Here is a 16,593-nt window from a genome sequence, read left to right as displayed (position 1 = left end):
AGGTTGTGATTAAATCACAAGTTAAAGAGGATTTGGTTTTTTTCTTGAGCCACAGTGCACCCTGTAGATGTGTAGGAACCATTTCCTTAAACGAGGTAATGTAGTTCACCAATTTGTACACAGGGTGTCCCCTTCGTGCTGTGATCAGTAAACGATATAGGAAGGAACTTTCAGACTTTCCAGTGTTTTTCTGTTTTTGTGAAATATTGGATAACCTCTTTGCGGCACAAACTGAATATTAGAGGGAAAATCTCTTTTTGGCAAAACAGCTAACAATTATATCTGAATCGTGAAATGTTCTTTTTGAGGTTGGTTCTTTACTCCCAGCAAATGCTAACTTTGTAGAGTGATCTAATGATCTTTCAATGTTTGAAATTGTTGTACAGTCAGTCTGCTTTTATTGGCAATTGATTGCTTTTGTGTGTAAAGGAAATTGCTTTGAATCCAAACTGTGTAGGCTATTGCAAAAATGGGCAGAATTATATCAATAGTTGTGAGAAACAGCTTTCAAGTTAGAACTTACTTAGAAGTCTAATTTTGTACAAAATGCAATGTACACAAATCACTTAATAAACGTTTTTCCTTCAGGTTATGTAAAAATCTATTAAGAAACAGTTCAACACACTAAGAGGTAAATGCATAGGCTTTTGTTTGTTTAACATTGATTCGTTTGTGTACACAGTACTTATTCTGAAGGATAGTATGATATATCTTTCTAAAAATGTGTAGCTAAAGGGTATTTAAACAATCTAAAGAAGGCTGTCTAGCTGTGCCACTACGCGTGGGTTGCTTCTCCCTTCGTCTTTTCAGAATGAATGAATCAATGAAATAGCCAGTCAAATAAAGGCTTTTAAAATAATGATTTGAGAGCCTTGGTTTTCCTTTTTTTCTATTTCTACGTTGTTTTGATTTTATTTAGGCAACAGTATAAATATGTCTCTAACTGGCTTGTGCCTCCGCCTTGCGGTAGCATGCTGTAATTGCTTTCATTTAGTCTAATACATTTCTTTCTTTTTTTACATTCCCGGTTTGCCTTATACAAATATTTGCAATGACTACCTTTTTCATATTTTTCAATAAAAAAATATTGAAATATAATTTGAATGACAAAGTTAATTTAAAACAAATAATGTATAATCATCTGCGTTCAGGTGCTTTATTTCAGGCTTTGGAACTTGCAGGGTTCAGAGGCGTTTTATAGTCCTAGAACATCCAATAAGATGCGAGTTTTACAGAGTCAGCCAATGGTATGTGTGTATTTTCAATGACTACCAATCAGCTCCCGAGCTGACTCAGTGGCTATTTACTTTGACAGCGAGCAGCTAACTAGCGCTAGCTTCACTTCATCCCAGGGCTGAGCAGACTGACCCCCGCTCCCAAGATGGCTTGTGTTCGAGCGTTTGGTGTTCTTTCCAGATTCACATCAAGGAGATACGCTCTCTTCACAGGTAGAAACAGAGTGTATTTAGGATATAAAACCAGCGCAGAGAATGATACTAAAACTACGGATATGCTATGTGTCGTAACGTTAGATGGGTAGCTAATCAGCTTGTTAGACTTTAGCTAGCTATTAGCTCCGAATAATGTTAAGCAGAAATGTGTGGTAACGTTAGTGCTCACACAACAGGAACGTGTTGTGTTTTCAGCAAACACAACGTTATATCTCCGTGAAAGGTTAATCGGAGTTTTCATTCATATCATTTTGTTTAAGTGAGAAAACCAATAACCTTGCTATCTGTGCTAGCTAGCTGTCTGCTACGGAATCGAGTAAGTGAAGTCTCTGGTTCAAAACTAAAGTTGTTGTTTTTTTAAATCGGACTGTTTGCTTCGACTATTGACGATAAGACATTCCTCTCGTGGCAGTTTAGGCAAGGATATGAAGACTTCGGCCATTGATTCTACTCTGTGTCGGCTACTGTTGCCACTTTCTGTTTGAATGGCAGGGGGAGAATGTAGGTGAAGGGTCATGTCTCCACACAGAACAGCATGGCTGAGACCGGCTGAGGTCATAGCAATATTATGTGATACTGGGGTCGGGGAGGGGGGTAAGAAATATGTAAACAGAATGGGAAATAAGTAAACAAAAATATAACTAACAAAGTAATATGTATGCAAAAATGAAATAAAGTGTGCGCGTTATACTAATAGTGATAGGCAGATGACTAGCTGTAATAATGTTTTGCTTACTAACATTTCCCTTTTTACAGGTGGTACCTGTCGCACCTTCTCCGTAGCTCCTGCAATGCTAGGTAAATCCAAAAATTCACATTTATACAATAAATGGGTAAAATAGGTTACTCTGTCCAGTGACACAGTTATTTCTCCTTGTACAATATCTCCCTTCTCTATTTTTAGCCCGAACCCATGTGAACTATGAAGTCAAGGACGATGTTGCTGTCATACGGATCAACGACCCAAACTCCAAGGTATGTGCTCATTACAAATGAATTTGACAGTTTTCACTTCTGAATGGTGCTGGTGTAGTGTGAACCTAACTATCATTTCTCCCTCTAGGTTAACACACTGTCAATCCAAATGCAAAAGGAGATGGGAGAAGTAATGAATGAAGTGTGGGCCAACGATGCCGTTAAAAGTGCTGTCCTCATCTCTTCAAAGCCGGGATGCTTCATTGCAGGAGCTGATATAAAGTAAGAGAAATTGCATTAATGCTTATCAAAGTTTAAAGTCTGTGTGTGGAACAGTAGTTGTATAAACTGCCTACTTCTGTCATTTATTGTACAGTATATTGTTGTTACACAACACAACACATACAAGTACTCAACATCCTCAACATTAAGACCTTTCTCCTATTTGAATGAATTGTCAGTGTGGCCATGCCTTGGATTGTCTGGAATCCTTTTGATATACTTCACATCTGTTACAGTATGATCCAGGCCTGCAACAGTGAAGAAGAGGTCACTAAACTTTCTCAGGACGGGCAAAAGATGTTTGAGCTTATTGAAAAATCTCCTAAACCCATTGTTGCTGCCATCAACGGCTCTTGCTTAGGTGGAGGCTTAGAGGTAAACAAAAACTTTAGCGACCTACTATAATGTTTACCTATACTGGAAATATCTGACTAGGGTAATATAATAATATTAATGTGTTATCTAATGGGCTCCTTTTCATTTCAGTTTGCCATCGCCTGCCAGTACAGAATTGCAACAAAGAGCAAGAAAACAGTTCTTGGTACTCCCGAAGTAATGCTTGGTCTTCTGCCCGGAGCTGGTGGTACCCAGAGACTCCCCAAAATGGTGAGTACTGGAATTATATTCCCCAAGTTCCTGTTTGAATTACTTGACTTTCAGTTCAAAAACAATACAGTATGCAGGATGATGCAGATTCTAGTATGTGGAATTGTCCTATAACACGTAGTTATATCCTAGTAAAGATGTCAATGTCAGGGCAAGACATGAAATGGCTAGTCTGTGAAGCAAGATAATCTGGTTAATGTTCAATTGGTTTAAGACGTTTTTGTCAACAACTTATTCCCTCCCTGCCCATCGTGTCTTGTATATAATTACCTTGTCTTTGAAAGTGCCAGATTACAATATCAACTCCATTCATAACATGAGAGTTCACATGTGTTTTCATTTATCACCTGTAGGTTGGTTTACCCAACGCCTTTGACATGATGCTGACAGGAAGAAATATCCGAGCAGATAAAGCCAAGAAGATGGGGCTTGTCAACCAACTTGTAGATCCCCTAGGTGAGCTATCATGACTCCCTTATAATAAAATAAAAAAATATAACAACATTGAGCTGCTTTAAATGGGTAGCTAAAAAAAGACCGCCTGTAGAAATCCTAATATGTGTTGAGTAATTCAATTAAATATAATAATTGTTGAAATGTATCTTGGCATGGTTCTTCTGCATCATAGGGCCTGGGCTGAAGAGCCCAGAAGAAAGAACAATAGACTACCTTGAGGAAGTTGCCATTGAATATGCCAAAGGGATCGTTAATAAGAAGATCCCCCTCCACAAAACAAAGGAACGATGGAGAGTAAGTTGTGCTGCAGTTATTGGTCATTTGACTCTTTGTGGTCACTTCAGGTGGCTTCATCATGAGATTACTACACTACATTACAGAGTTAATGTTCTTTCTCCATAGAAATCCAAGACTACGTTATGAGCTTTGAGTTTGTGCGGAATCAGATTTACAAAACTGTCTACAGTAAAGTTATGAAGCAGAGCAAGGGACTTTATCCGGCCCCCCTGAAAATAATCGAAGTAAGTAAAAACTTCTCCTAAGCAATGACTTTCCACAATATATATATTTTTTTATTTTTTTATTAAATCTGGATGGTATTGGGAGAAATTTTAGAAATGAGCCTGACTTAAAATTCTTGGCCATGCAGAGTAAAAGGAGTTCCAACTGGAGCGCAACTGGAATTTTTTTAATTCATTTTTTATGAGACTACCAATCTCTTTTGCCTTCTTTGCTTTGTTAATCATTGTAGATATCTTTTAGAAAGTCACTCTAAGATTTAACCTGACTTGATTTTCCCCCAACCATTTCCCCTTCAGTGTGCAAAGGCGGGACTAGAACAAGGCCCTGTTGCTGGATACTTAGCTGAGTCTCAGGTAAGGCTGCTGGCCTACAAATTTGGAAAATTCAGTATTTACAGTAGTAGATTGTGTCAGTGAACATCACCAATTTCCATGTTTGTTGTAGAATTTTGGTCACTTGGCGAGAACCTCAGAATCGGCAGCCCTGATTGGTCTCTACCATGGTCAAGTTGCGTGCAAGAAGAACCGCTTTGGAGTTCCTGAAAGAGAAGTGAAGTAAGTGTATATTACCTTTGCACACTGAACTTACAAGTACATGTATCTTCCGATCATCTACTCTTCTCTTGGCTTTTTTAAAGTGGTAGATACATTGTCTGTTGTTGTCGTTTACCACTAGGACTCTTGCCATCTTGGGAGCAGGTTTGATGGGAGCAGGCATTGCCCAGGTGACTGTGGACAAAGGTGTCCACACAATCCTGAAGGACACCACAACTTCTGGACTGGCCAGGGGAGAACAGCAGGTTTACAAAGGGTGGGTTTATTAAATCAGGCATTTCAGTAATAGTTGTGTCCCGGAGGATGTGTTTTGTTTATTTAGTTGTTGTTTTTTTTGTTTGTTTTTTACACAGCAGGTTAAGTATTTAATTCACATACTGACTGTAAATTTGTGTAGTCCCAGTCTGATGCCAGAATAGCATTTCAAATCAGCTATGAAATATGATATTTGAAAGTAGTTGTTCATTTTTATAGCTGGAACCTAAAATGTGTGTTTTATTTTAAACAAGGCTCAATGACAAAACTAGAAAGAGGAACATCACGTCATTTGAGAGAGACTCCATACTGTCTAACTTGACGGGCCAGCTGGATTACAGCGGCTTTGAAAAGGCCGACATGGTTATTGAAGCTGTGTTTGAAGACATTAACATCAAGCATGCAGTCCTGAAGCAAGTGGAGGCTGTAAGTGGGACTGAAAAGAGTCCTCTGTTACAAAAAGAATGCACTCCCTTGTTTGTAAATATCGATCCATGGTAGTTACATTCTGCAGCATCAAATCCAGGACAGTATTGTTGTGACTATTAGTTCAGCTGCGACTTTGAGCTACAATCTAACAAACATTTGTCTGCAGGTGGTTTCCCCTCACTGCATATTTGCCAGCAACACGTCCGCTCTGCCCATCAAGGATATTGCTGCTGTCAGCAAGAGACCAGACAAGGTTTGGAGCTGGAAGCCTTGTAGTTTTAAAAGTGCTTCTAAATAAATAAATGAAGAAAAAACAATTTTGCTGAATATTTTCTGTTTATCCTTAGGTGATTGGGATGCACTACTTCTCTCCAGTGGACAAGATGCAGCTCCTGGAGATCATAACCACCGATCAGACGTCAAAGGACACCACAGCCTCCGCTGTGGCAGTCGGCCTGAAGCAGGGCAAAGTCATCATCGTTGTTGGGGTGAGATTAAGCATCAGGTTTTTCTTTTTTCCCTAACCAACGAATAATTATTTGACTTTATTGAAGTGTATAGTTTATTATAAGGGTCTTACGGGGGTCCAAACAGCTTCAAATCAGACAATATTAAAACAGACCATATTGAACATTTCATGACACATACAGGAAAAGAAGCATAACAGACTCACAAGTACCTGTAGATAACAAGGAAACAACCCAAGAGAGAACAAAATTACATCACGCTATATTACACAACATGATACATGCGGTTTAGAGTCACCATTTAGCTAGCTCACAAAGAAGGAAAACAAATATTCATTATAGCAAAAGAAAATAAGACCACCTCAAAATAATTTTTTTTTCAATGAAGGTGAGATTTAAGTTTCTTTTTAAAACTTGCCCTTCCTTTTGATAAAACGTATATATTACTTGGGAGATTATTCCATTAAAAGTGGTTGAAGGTTTGGAAAAAAAAATCTTAGGGACAAATTAACGTATTAATGATGCATGTTAAGAATTATATATAGGTTATTGCACTTCAGTAAAATATTACACACATTTCTTTGCAGGATGGACCTGGCTTCTACACGACTAGGTGCCTGGCTCCCATGTTGGCTGAAGCAGTACGAGTACTTCAGGTTAGTAGTATTACTACAGTCGGAAATGCAGCTGTAAACATTTCTGTTCTGTAGTAGTAGGATTTAGGGCCTACGATTGACAGAATTGGCTCACTTGAATGAAACGTATTTTATTATTTTAGGATAGCAGTTCTACATATGAATTATTATGATTAAAAATGTTTCAATTTGCACTGACAGGAAGGAGTTGACCCCAAGAAGTTAGATGCACTCACCACAGGCTTTGGGTTCCCTGTGGGTGCAGCCACACTGGCTGATGAAGTTGGTATCGACGTTGCCGCGCACGTGGCCGAGGACCTCGGCAAAGCTTTTGGCTCTCGCTTTGGTGGTGGAAATGTGGAGGTTCTTAAGTCCATGGTGGACCTGGGATTCAAGGGTACGTATGAGTTGTCACATTGAAGGATTGGGCCTGGTTTTGGTTGGATAAAGTACTTAAGTTAGAATTAATGTGTACATGTTTTATTAAGATTTCATAATTTTTTTTTCTTTATTCTCAAGGCCGCAAATCAGGAAAGGGTTGCTATGTCTACCAGGCTGGACTCAAGACCAAAGAAGTCAACCCAGAAATTGGAGATATCCTTGAGAAATACAAGATGACACCAAATCCTGCTGTGTAAGTTTACTATTGTCATTGTGAATATAAAAGTACATGCTGTCTATTTGGACAAATTGTTCCATTTGTAACTTTTATAAAATGGACAAAACAAAACCTTTTTAACCATAATATATCACATTTGACTGGTTGCAGTATGTTGAAACGCTCTGTTCTTACCTGTTCTTTCTACAGTTCATCCGACTCTGATGTGCAGTACAGGCTTGTTTCCCGATTCGTCAACGAGGCTGTGCTGTGTTTGCAGGAGGGCATTCTGAACAACCCTCTGGAAGGAGACATCGGGGCTGTGTTTGGGCTGGGATTCCCCCCCTGCCTTGGAGGTGAGAGTTCAACCGTAGTCGTGGTCATCGGAGCCGCTGGTGCTCCGAAGCTGCATCCTGTCAGGGTCAGGAAAAAGAGGCATCAGTTTTGTCGGATGTTAAAAGCCCGATGGCTAATTTGTCAGATGAATTAAAACTATACCAGTTATATAAATTAAGAACACTTTCATGTAATTTGGATCAGATTTATTTTATCATTTATCTTATTATATTGAATACAGAAATATAAAACCCTATATTATATATATACTTAAATCAACCTGGTTTAACCAGTTATCTGGCTTTATAAAAGACCCCTCTGGTGTTCACAGAATATCTCATCGTAGAGAAATGACAACACTCCTGGAGCAATATGCCTTTTTATTCATTTAACATGGCTCCTGTAATAATATTTCTAACGTAATCTCTTGCCACTTCCAGGACCTTTCCGTTTCGTGGACAACTTTGGTGCAGACAAGCTGGTGGACAAGATGAGGCAATTTGAAGCCGTCTACGGGAATCAGTTCACACCATGCCAGCTGCTTATTGATCATGCAAAGGATCCTAGCAAGAAGTTTCACAAGTGACCGACTCACCGTGTGTGCCAGTAGCTTTCAGTAGACCTGCGGTCTGCCACTAGACTGTGCCTAACATTTATGTCATGAGTGGGGGGAAACTTCTGGAACTACAGTCATGTTGTCAGTTTTTTAGGTACGCCTAGCTTAAACAAATAGTTTAATACTGCAGTCCTAATGAAAAAAATGAGTATCAAGATTCATTACAGGATTGTTGTATTATTAGTTTTAGCTGGTGCACCTTATAAAGTGGCAACTGAGTGTGTTAATGTCAGCAAAATCGAATGTTTTTTTGTACTTTAACATTATTGATTAACTTGATGAGGGTGTATGATTGAGGAGCAGATGGAGGCAAATTATTCTCACATTGTAGATGTAAAAAGACTGAAGGCAAAAGAATTAAAATATATTTCCAACAGGCAAATTAATTCTTCTTATTAATGAATGTCTACCAGTCTGGTTCAGCAAATGGCTTTTGTTTTTTTTTGTACATTAAAGACCTTCTGGCCTGGTTTGAGCAACGTTGTAAATGTGAAGACTGAATAAAATGCTGTTGTTGAAATCAAATCTGCTGCTTTTTCTTTCGAGGTGCGTTCACGTGCTCCATGTTTGGAGAGTAATTTATCACGATAACAGAATGAGAGCATAGCTGTGTTCCATGAGAAGATTTGCTCCAAGCTAATTCGTTGCGCAGGTCACGTGCTTTATCTCCATTGTCCGCAGAGCAGGGTGTGTACCCTGTGCCGCTTGGAGGCTGTGTGGGCTGGGCCGGGGCGGCTGGGTGTTTTTTTTCTTCAGCAGCATCCTTTAACATCTTGTGACATCGCTTCTTTTCATAAAGATGCTCAGGGCGGAGGAGACGCTGCGTTAATCGGAATGATGAAAACATCCCACACACTGTGTAGAAAATTACTGCTGCACCTGTACGGAGAAGGAAAACTGTGGACCTCGCCCGAGGAAAAAAATGGCATTTTAACGTGACACTTTTTTTATTTTTTAACCGACATGTCCAAAAGCAAACATTGCGAGGCGGTCAGGGTGGTGGTCCGCTGCCGGCCATTCAGCAGGAGGGAGGTGACAGTGGGCTGTGAAAACATTCTGCAGATTGATGACAGACTGGGACAAATCACCCTCAAGAACCCGAAGGCACCACCTGATGAGCCAAGGAAAGTATTCACGTTTGATTCTGTGTATGGCTTGGAATCAAAACAAAGAGACATATATGATGACGCCGTGAGACCTCTCGTGGAGTCCGTGCTCCAAGGCTTCAACGGGACTATATTTGCGTATGGACAAACTGGGACAGGTAAAACACACACCATGCAAGGGGTGTCAAACGACCCAGAGATGAGAGGTGTTATACCAAATTCATTTCAGCACATCTTTACACAAATCTCCAGAAGTCAGAATCAGAAATACCTGGTGAGGTCATCATACTTGGAGATCTACCAGGAGGATATCCGAGATCTGCTGTGCAAAGACAACAACAAGAAACTGGAGCTTAAAGAAAACCCGGACTTTGGGGTTTATGTGAAAGATCTGTCTTCCGTGGTCACAAAGAATGCCACTGAGATTGAACACGTGATGAACATAGGCAACCAGTCCAGGGCTGTGGGGTTCACTAACATGAATGAACGCAGCTCCCGGTCTCATGCCATATTTGTCATAACCGTGGAGTGTAGTGAACTAGGGCCAGATGGCGAGGACCACATCCGTGTTGGGAAGCTCAACATGGTTGACCTGGCTGGCAGCGAGCGCCAGAGCAAGACGGGGGCGAAAGGAAAGCGACTTAAGGAAGCAGCCAAGATCAACCTGTCCCTCTCGGCACTGGGGAATGTCATTTCAGCCCTGGTGAATGGGAAGAGCACCCACGTCCCTTACAGAGACTCCAAACTGACCCGCCTGCTCCAGGACTCGCTGGGTGGCAACGCAAAGACGGTCATGATAGCAACAGTGGGGCCATCGCACAAGAACTTTGATGAATCACTGTCCACTCTGAGGTACGCCAGCCGGGCCAAGAATATCAAGAACAAACCTCGGATTAATGAGGATCCCAAAGATGCCCTGCTGAGGGAGTTTCAGGAGGAGATTGCACGCTTGAAAGCCCAGCTAGAGGAGCGAGGGATGCTGGCAAAGGAGAGGAGGAGGAGAAGGAACAGCAAAAGGCTGAGTAAAAGTATGGCTGGCATGGAAGAGGAGATGTTCAGAGACAGGGATGCGGATGTGTGGAAGGCTTTCGAGGAGGAACCAGAGGTGAGACTTCGTATGAAAGATGGAAGTGATAACCCCAAGGCCCTGATCCGCCATGGGAGCGGGGAGAAGTTGAAGCACCTGATTGAAAACAGAAAAAGCATACAGGACATGCAGTGGGATCAAGATGCGCTGGAGAAGATAATTGAGAAACATAAGGTACTTGTGAAGATCATCATACAAAAGGTGTGATAAATGAGACACTGGTGGAACAAAAGAAATTTACATTAATAATTCATTGTATGTCTTTGTTCACAGGCTATGGAGAGCAAACTGCTAGTGGGGGGGAAGACTATAATTGATCACACCAATGAACAGCAAAAAATGCTGGAGCTGAAGAGGCAAGAAATTGCAGAGCAGGTATGTAAAAAAAACAATATACATAATGTTTTCTTCTCCTTATAAAACATGCATTTGTATTAGCATTCGTCTACCATAGAAGTTTAATTGTGGGCTGTCTTAACTTACACATATGTTTTTAAACAATGAGGTTCATATTTTAAGGGGGTACTGTTTCTATTGATCCTTACCAGAGCTGAATGTTCTGCATGATTTGCAGATAAGACGGGAGCGAGAGATCCAGCAGCAGATGATGTTGCAGGACGAGGAGACCTTAGAAATGAGAGAGACCTTCTCCTCCCTGCAGCAGGAGGTGGAACACAAGACAAAAAAGCTGAAGAGGGTAAGATGACTCACCAGCTGACGCATGCCAATTCTATTATCATGAAAGCAGTTCATCATCACTCCATAATCCAATCCAATCAGGTATTTACAATTTTACAATGAGTATCCTTTTTTCAGGAGAGGTTAAAGTCCAGGTTTCTCTGGACAGAGCTCTTACTTACTGGTGTTTAGAAATAATTACATTTCTCTTTATAAGAATAATTATATATCTCTATATAGGAATAAATATGTCTCTATATGGGAATAATTACATTTCTCTATATAAGAATAATTACATTCCTCTATATAGGGATAAATATATCTCTAAATAGGAATACTTACATTTCTCTATATAGGAATAATTACATTTATCTTTATAGGAATAATTACATTTCTCTATATAAGAATAATTACAATTCTCTTTATAGGAATAAATATATATCTATATAGGAATACTTACATTTCTCTATATAGAAATAATTACATTTCTCTATATAAGAATAATTACATTTCTTATATAGGAATAAATATATCTCTATATAGGAATACTTACATTTCTCTATATAGAAATAATTACATTTATCTTTATAGGAATAATTACATTTTCTATATAGGAAAAATTACAATTCTCTATATAGGAATAATTACATTTCTCTTTATAGGAATAACTACATTTCTCTTTATAGGAATAATTACATTTCTCTATATAGGAAAAATTAAATTTCACTATATAGGAATAATTACATTTTTCTTTATAGGAATAATTACATTTTTCTTTATATGTATAATTATATTCTCTATATAGGAATACTGACATTCTCTATATACAAATAATTATATATCTCTATATAGGAATACGTATAAACCTCTATATAGGAATAATTACATTCTCTATATAGGAATAATTATATTTCTCTATATAGGAATAATTACATTTCTCTATATAGGAATAATTACATTTCTCTATATAGGAATAATTATATTCTCTTTATAGGAATAATTACATTTCTCTTCTCATTCTTTGCTGACAGATGTTTCTACTTATAAACCCTTTTGCATTCTGATTTTCTCACCCCATGGGTTTAATATAAATATCCTGTTTGCTACAGCTTTAGCGACACCAGTAATAATATAGTTTTTTATTTGTTCCTCTTCTGTACAGTTGTATGCCAAACTGCAGCTGGTGAAGGCAGAGGTGCCAGATGTGGTGGATGAACATGTCCTAATCAGACAGGAGCTGGAACAGACACAGACAGAACTCACCAGAGAACTCAAGTACAAGTGAGTAGCCACTTGTCATGGTTGTCTGTTGCATTTTTTCTCTGTTTTCTCACATCTTATGTGGCTTTCTATCTTATTTCCATCATCCCCCCCCAAAAAAATTGTTGTGCTTTTTAGAATGTGCTGTTACATAAATGTTTTATTGAAGCAAGAGTTACAGATTTAACCATTGTCATAGTATCAATTAATATTACATACATACTAAGATTTATACCTGGATGCTATCAGACATTGTACATATTGTTGTAAAATGTTTCTACAAATAATTTCAGTTATGTACTGAGCATGGATGAAATGCAGTAAAAGCTGTGTTGTACAGTATTTCCAGAAACGTAGTTTATTATACATCTAATATTGGAGATACTCATTTAGATGACAGTGCACAACAATTTTTTGGAATTCTTTGAATATTTTATTTTGCTATTGTGAAACATGGCATTTTTCTGCAAATCAAATTCTTTAATTTCATGGACACAGTTTATAGTTACAGCAGATTAAATTATGCTACTTTTGTTGATAGGAGGAGCAAACAACAGATTTCACATGCCTTTGACTTTTCAGCCTATACCTACTGTGTATTTAGATATTTTTAATGCTGAAGAGAAATTTCAGAGCATGTTGTTCTAAATTAGATGCTTTTCCTGTTAAACTCGGGAAATCAGGGTAAATAAGGGCGTTTTTTTGCTTGGCAAGCATTCTGTTTAACGGGCAGAAGGATGACACTGTCAAAAACAATCTGTGCTGGTACTGTATTATTTGAAGACTTTTATTTATGTGTACTGTCTATATAGTCCCATTGGTATACAACTTATTTTAATATATACATAAATGGAGGGTGAGAAGCTCAGTCATCCGCTCCCTAGGGAGGAGTTCCAGGCACGTCCAGCTTGGAGGAGGCCTCGGGGAAGACCCAGGACTAGGTGGAGAGATTATATCTCCAACCTGGTCTGGGAACGCCTCGGGATCCCCCAGTCGGAGCTGGTTGATGTGGCTCGGGAAAGGGAAGTTTGGGGTCCCCTACTGGAGCTGCTGCCCCCACGACCCGATACCGGATAAGCGGATAAAAATGGATGGATGGATGGATGGATGGATATATAAATGGATGGAAATCTTTTTTCCATCAATCCATCTATCCATCTTCGTTTGCAATCTTTTTATTATTACATTTATTCTAGTCGATTTCTGTGCTCTGGAAATTAGGTAAACTATTTGATTTTATTATGTTGTTTTAATGGAATGCTTCCTGTGACCTCAGCTGACACACATGGTGCTTTTACTTTATATTGCAGATATCTCTTGATTGAGAACTTTATACCTCCAGAGGAAAAGAACAAGATCATGAACAGGCTGCACTTTGACAGTGAGGAGGATCAGTGGAGACTTCAGCCGGTCATTCCATCGGAGAGGTTAGTGAGAGAAAGAAAACTATTCCAGTACAAATTGTAAATTAATCATATGTATCCTTCATAAATGACACTGGAATGTATCTGCAGGGCTCTGCTTTCTGGGCAATGTAGGAAATCAGTAACAAGCTTAAATAGATCAGGCAGACTGAAGGAAAGTAGGTATGGCAAAAGAAGAAGAAAAATGTAAACACAAAGGGCCTCCTTCAATAAAGGTCATAGATTGATGATAGAGCAGTTTACATTTGTTTACTTGGGATTATAGCATCTTTGAAATTATTCTAATAGCCTATGTTTTTTGCATTTGTCAGCCCCAGTGTCTGTTTGAGTGCAACCACAAGGGCTCGCCAAAATCAGACTTTTGTTTTGGAATCTACGCAGAAGGGCTGTAAAGCAACCTGACCTTACATACTATAAATAACTCATGCATTCTGCCTTTTCAGAAACAGATGTTATTATATAAATCAGAATCAGAAATACTGTATTGATCCCCGAAGGGAAATTCTGTGTTACAGTAGCAAGAAGTAAATAAATATCAGCGTAGAAGTATAAATAAAACAAATATAAGGGGTGTTTTTTTAAAGGAAAGGAAACCAGGCACCCTTGGTATTTATCTTTACTGAGACAAGGGCAACAACGGGGGATTTTTCTTGTGGGAGCTGATCAGTTGACCATATATGCAGCACTGGCTGTTTCAGAAGCTTGCGTCTCAAATGCTATGTGTAATAAACTAAATCCAAGTCCTTCTTTTCCCATGTCTTTATCCTAGTGCGCCCACACAGGTCACGAGGAGGCCTCTCTCAGCTGTGGGGTACAAGAGGCCAATCAGCCAATATGCACAGATTGCTGTTTCCAAGGCAACTGGGGCCCCATTAAGATACCAGGTCAGTGCTCGGACAGTTGGCAAAAAGTACAACAGAGAAAGAGACGTGAAACTGTGCTCTTACGCACCCTGTTTCCACAGTCACAGCCTCCTTTTTGGAGCTGGAGGATGTGAATACGGTTGTAGCCATGGAAACCATTATAGCTTTAACAGTTGCATGTTATGCTAGTCAATGTAATATCCCACAGAAAGAAAAATATTGTACAAATAAAAGCCAGTACTCCAATAATGACTGGATTTTAAATAATAGCAAGGGATGCAGTCTTTTGGAACACATAAAGGTCACTGTACTATATTGGTTCACATCCAGTAATAATATTTAATTATAAGACAACTCAATATTATCTGCACTTTTAACAGTGTGGCCATGGCTATATTTCACACTGTTGATCTGAGGGAGGCTTCTTACTAAAGAAAATGCATGTGTATACGTAATTGTAATATTATAACCATAACTTTTCTTGTATCTGTTCTTACAGGCTGAGAATATAATGCTGTTGGAGTTGGACATGTCTCCACCGACCATGTTCAACTTGTCCCTTAATGGCGCTCACCTGGAGAGAGCCTTTTCTCCCAGGCTGATGCAGGATTTCCTGGTACCTGTCTCCATTAGAGAGCGCAGCACCGCATCGTCACGGGTCAGGAGATCCCAATCCTGGTGAGAGAACAGAGGGAAGGCATTCTTACTGATGCTGAAAGTTCCCGATGTTTAGGATAAGACTGAATATTACAGTAGGAAAGTAATGTGAAGACCTGTCATTAATTTGAAATAATACTATTATGTTGGGTCAATCCTAGTTTCTGAAAAACAGTTATAAGCATGTATTAGTGGTGTCTATCTGTACTGATCACTGTACAAGTGTTGTTGCATGTTTTTTCACCCTTTAAGTACATATTATACTACATTTCTGTTGACCTTATTCCCCAAAAATATTAACTTTTTCTTACATGCAAATGTGATATATTGCTATTGATCAACCCCATTAAATCATATAGATGCAGTAGGTATTTTGCAATACGGGACTGTGAAAATGAAACGTATTGCATCTTAAATAATAAGGTTTTTATTTTAAATTTTTTTTGGTCTACAGGTATCAGGCACCGCAAGCAGCGTCCATTGCATCATCGTCATCATCCACCACTCTGACATCGGGAACTCAGAGTTTCTCTCCCTCTCAGAGACAAAGACCATCCTCTGCTGCCTATCTTCCATTGGGAGCTCAAGTTCAGTCGAGCCCCTGATATGTGTCAACGCAACCGTACACAGGGCTGGGCTTAATTCAAGTTGGCACAAAGGACTCCAGATTTGCATCTGGGAGACATGGGGGGAAATTGAATGCTTGATTTTAAATTGATTTCACACTATTTTGAACAAAAGAATCACATTCGTAAGCATGTATTCAACTTAACAGAAGATAAACGTCATTTTTGCCTACAGTTGCCTAAAAACACTGTAGTACCCAGTCTCAAAGAATAGCACAGCCAAAACTAAGGATGCACAATATAGATTTTTTTTCAGCCGATACTGATAACCGATAATTACCTGCTTCACATTGCCGATATGGATAAGATAACCGATTATTTGACATTTTAGTTTTTAAAAAGAAGAGCAAAAGCTGTAGTTTATGCACACCTAAAGGTGAGCAAGGCTGACATGTAGTGAGCAAAAATGGGTGATTTAATATTCCTTAGCGCCAACCTAACCACATCACTATTGTTGTTAACACAATAAAAACAAAGTAATTGGAATACGATATAATAATATACATTTCCCATTCCCATTTCAGATGGTAGTTTATAGGTACTGAATATGATACACATATTGTGCATCCCTAGCCAGAATGGCACCTGGGTTTAGCCTGTGTGCTTGATTATGGATTGTTGCTTCAATTTCTAGCTTATGTAATTGTGAGCCAAAAATGTTAAGAAAGCTTGCAATGCTCTCTTGATTAGTTGCCTTATTTTTTCATAGTTGTGAAAGTCCATTTGCTGAAACACATGAGAATAAACACTACAATGGTCTTTGATCTTGC

The 16,593-nt window shown here is 38.9% G+C and overlaps 2 protein-coding genes across 2 annotated transcripts; both read left to right on the top strand.

Annotated features, from left to right (window-relative positions):
- Positions 1-1,202: 1,202 nt before the first annotated feature.
- Positions 1,203-8,647, top strand: hadhab (hydroxyacyl-CoA dehydrogenase trifunctional multienzyme complex subunit alpha b). Its single transcript, XM_032500832.1, is given in 21 exon segments — positions 1,203-1,448; positions 2,208-2,249; positions 2,356-2,426; positions 2,515-2,648; positions 2,885-3,023; positions 3,135-3,254; positions 3,608-3,710; positions 3,883-3,972; positions 3,975-4,004; positions 4,113-4,231; positions 4,529-4,585; positions 4,677-4,786; positions 4,908-5,042; positions 5,296-5,467; positions 5,637-5,723; positions 5,818-5,958; positions 6,525-6,593; positions 6,774-6,969; positions 7,092-7,206; positions 7,381-7,526; positions 7,947-8,647. Coding segments are annotated over 21 exon segments (2,289 nt in total). The 5' UTR covers positions 1,203-1,381; the 3' UTR covers positions 8,093-8,647.
- Positions 8,648-8,792: 145 nt separating this feature from the next.
- On the top strand, positions 8,793-16,584 carry kif3cb (kinesin family member 3Cb). The gene is made up of 8 exons (XM_032500831.1): positions 8,793-10,489; positions 10,589-10,690; positions 10,890-11,012; positions 12,156-12,274; positions 13,564-13,680; positions 14,447-14,561; positions 15,040-15,218; positions 15,652-16,584. The coding sequence occupies exons 1-8, from the start codon at positions 9,086-9,088 to the stop codon at positions 15,800-15,802; spliced, it is 2,310 nt and encodes a 769-aa protein (XP_032356722.1). The 5' UTR covers positions 8,793-9,085; the 3' UTR covers positions 15,803-16,584.
- Positions 16,585-16,593: the final 9 nt, after the last annotated feature.

The sequence above is a fragment of the Etheostoma spectabile genome, chromosome 20, assembly GCF_008692095.1.
Source record: "Etheostoma spectabile isolate EspeVRDwgs_2016 chromosome 20, UIUC_Espe_1.0, whole genome shotgun sequence".
In the NCBI taxonomy this organism is placed as follows: domain Eukaryota; kingdom Metazoa; phylum Chordata; class Actinopteri; order Perciformes; family Percidae; genus Etheostoma; species Etheostoma spectabile.
This window is presented reverse-complemented; position numbering and strand designations above follow the sequence as displayed.

Excerpts from the sequence above, each read along its gene's own strand:
- kif3cb (XM_032500831.1), top strand. The coding sequence starts at position 9,086 with ATGTCCAAAAGCAAACATTGCGAGGCGGTCAGGGTGGTGGTCCGCTGC. Across the intron at positions 10,490-10,588 it reads AGATAATTGAGAAACATAAG|GCTATGGAGAGCAAACTGCT; the intron begins GTACTTGTGAAG and ends CTTTGTTCACAG. Across the intron at positions 14,562-15,039 it reads GGGCCCCATTAAGATACCAG|GCTGAGAATATAATGCTGTT; the intron begins GTCAGTGCTCGG and ends CTGTTCTTACAG.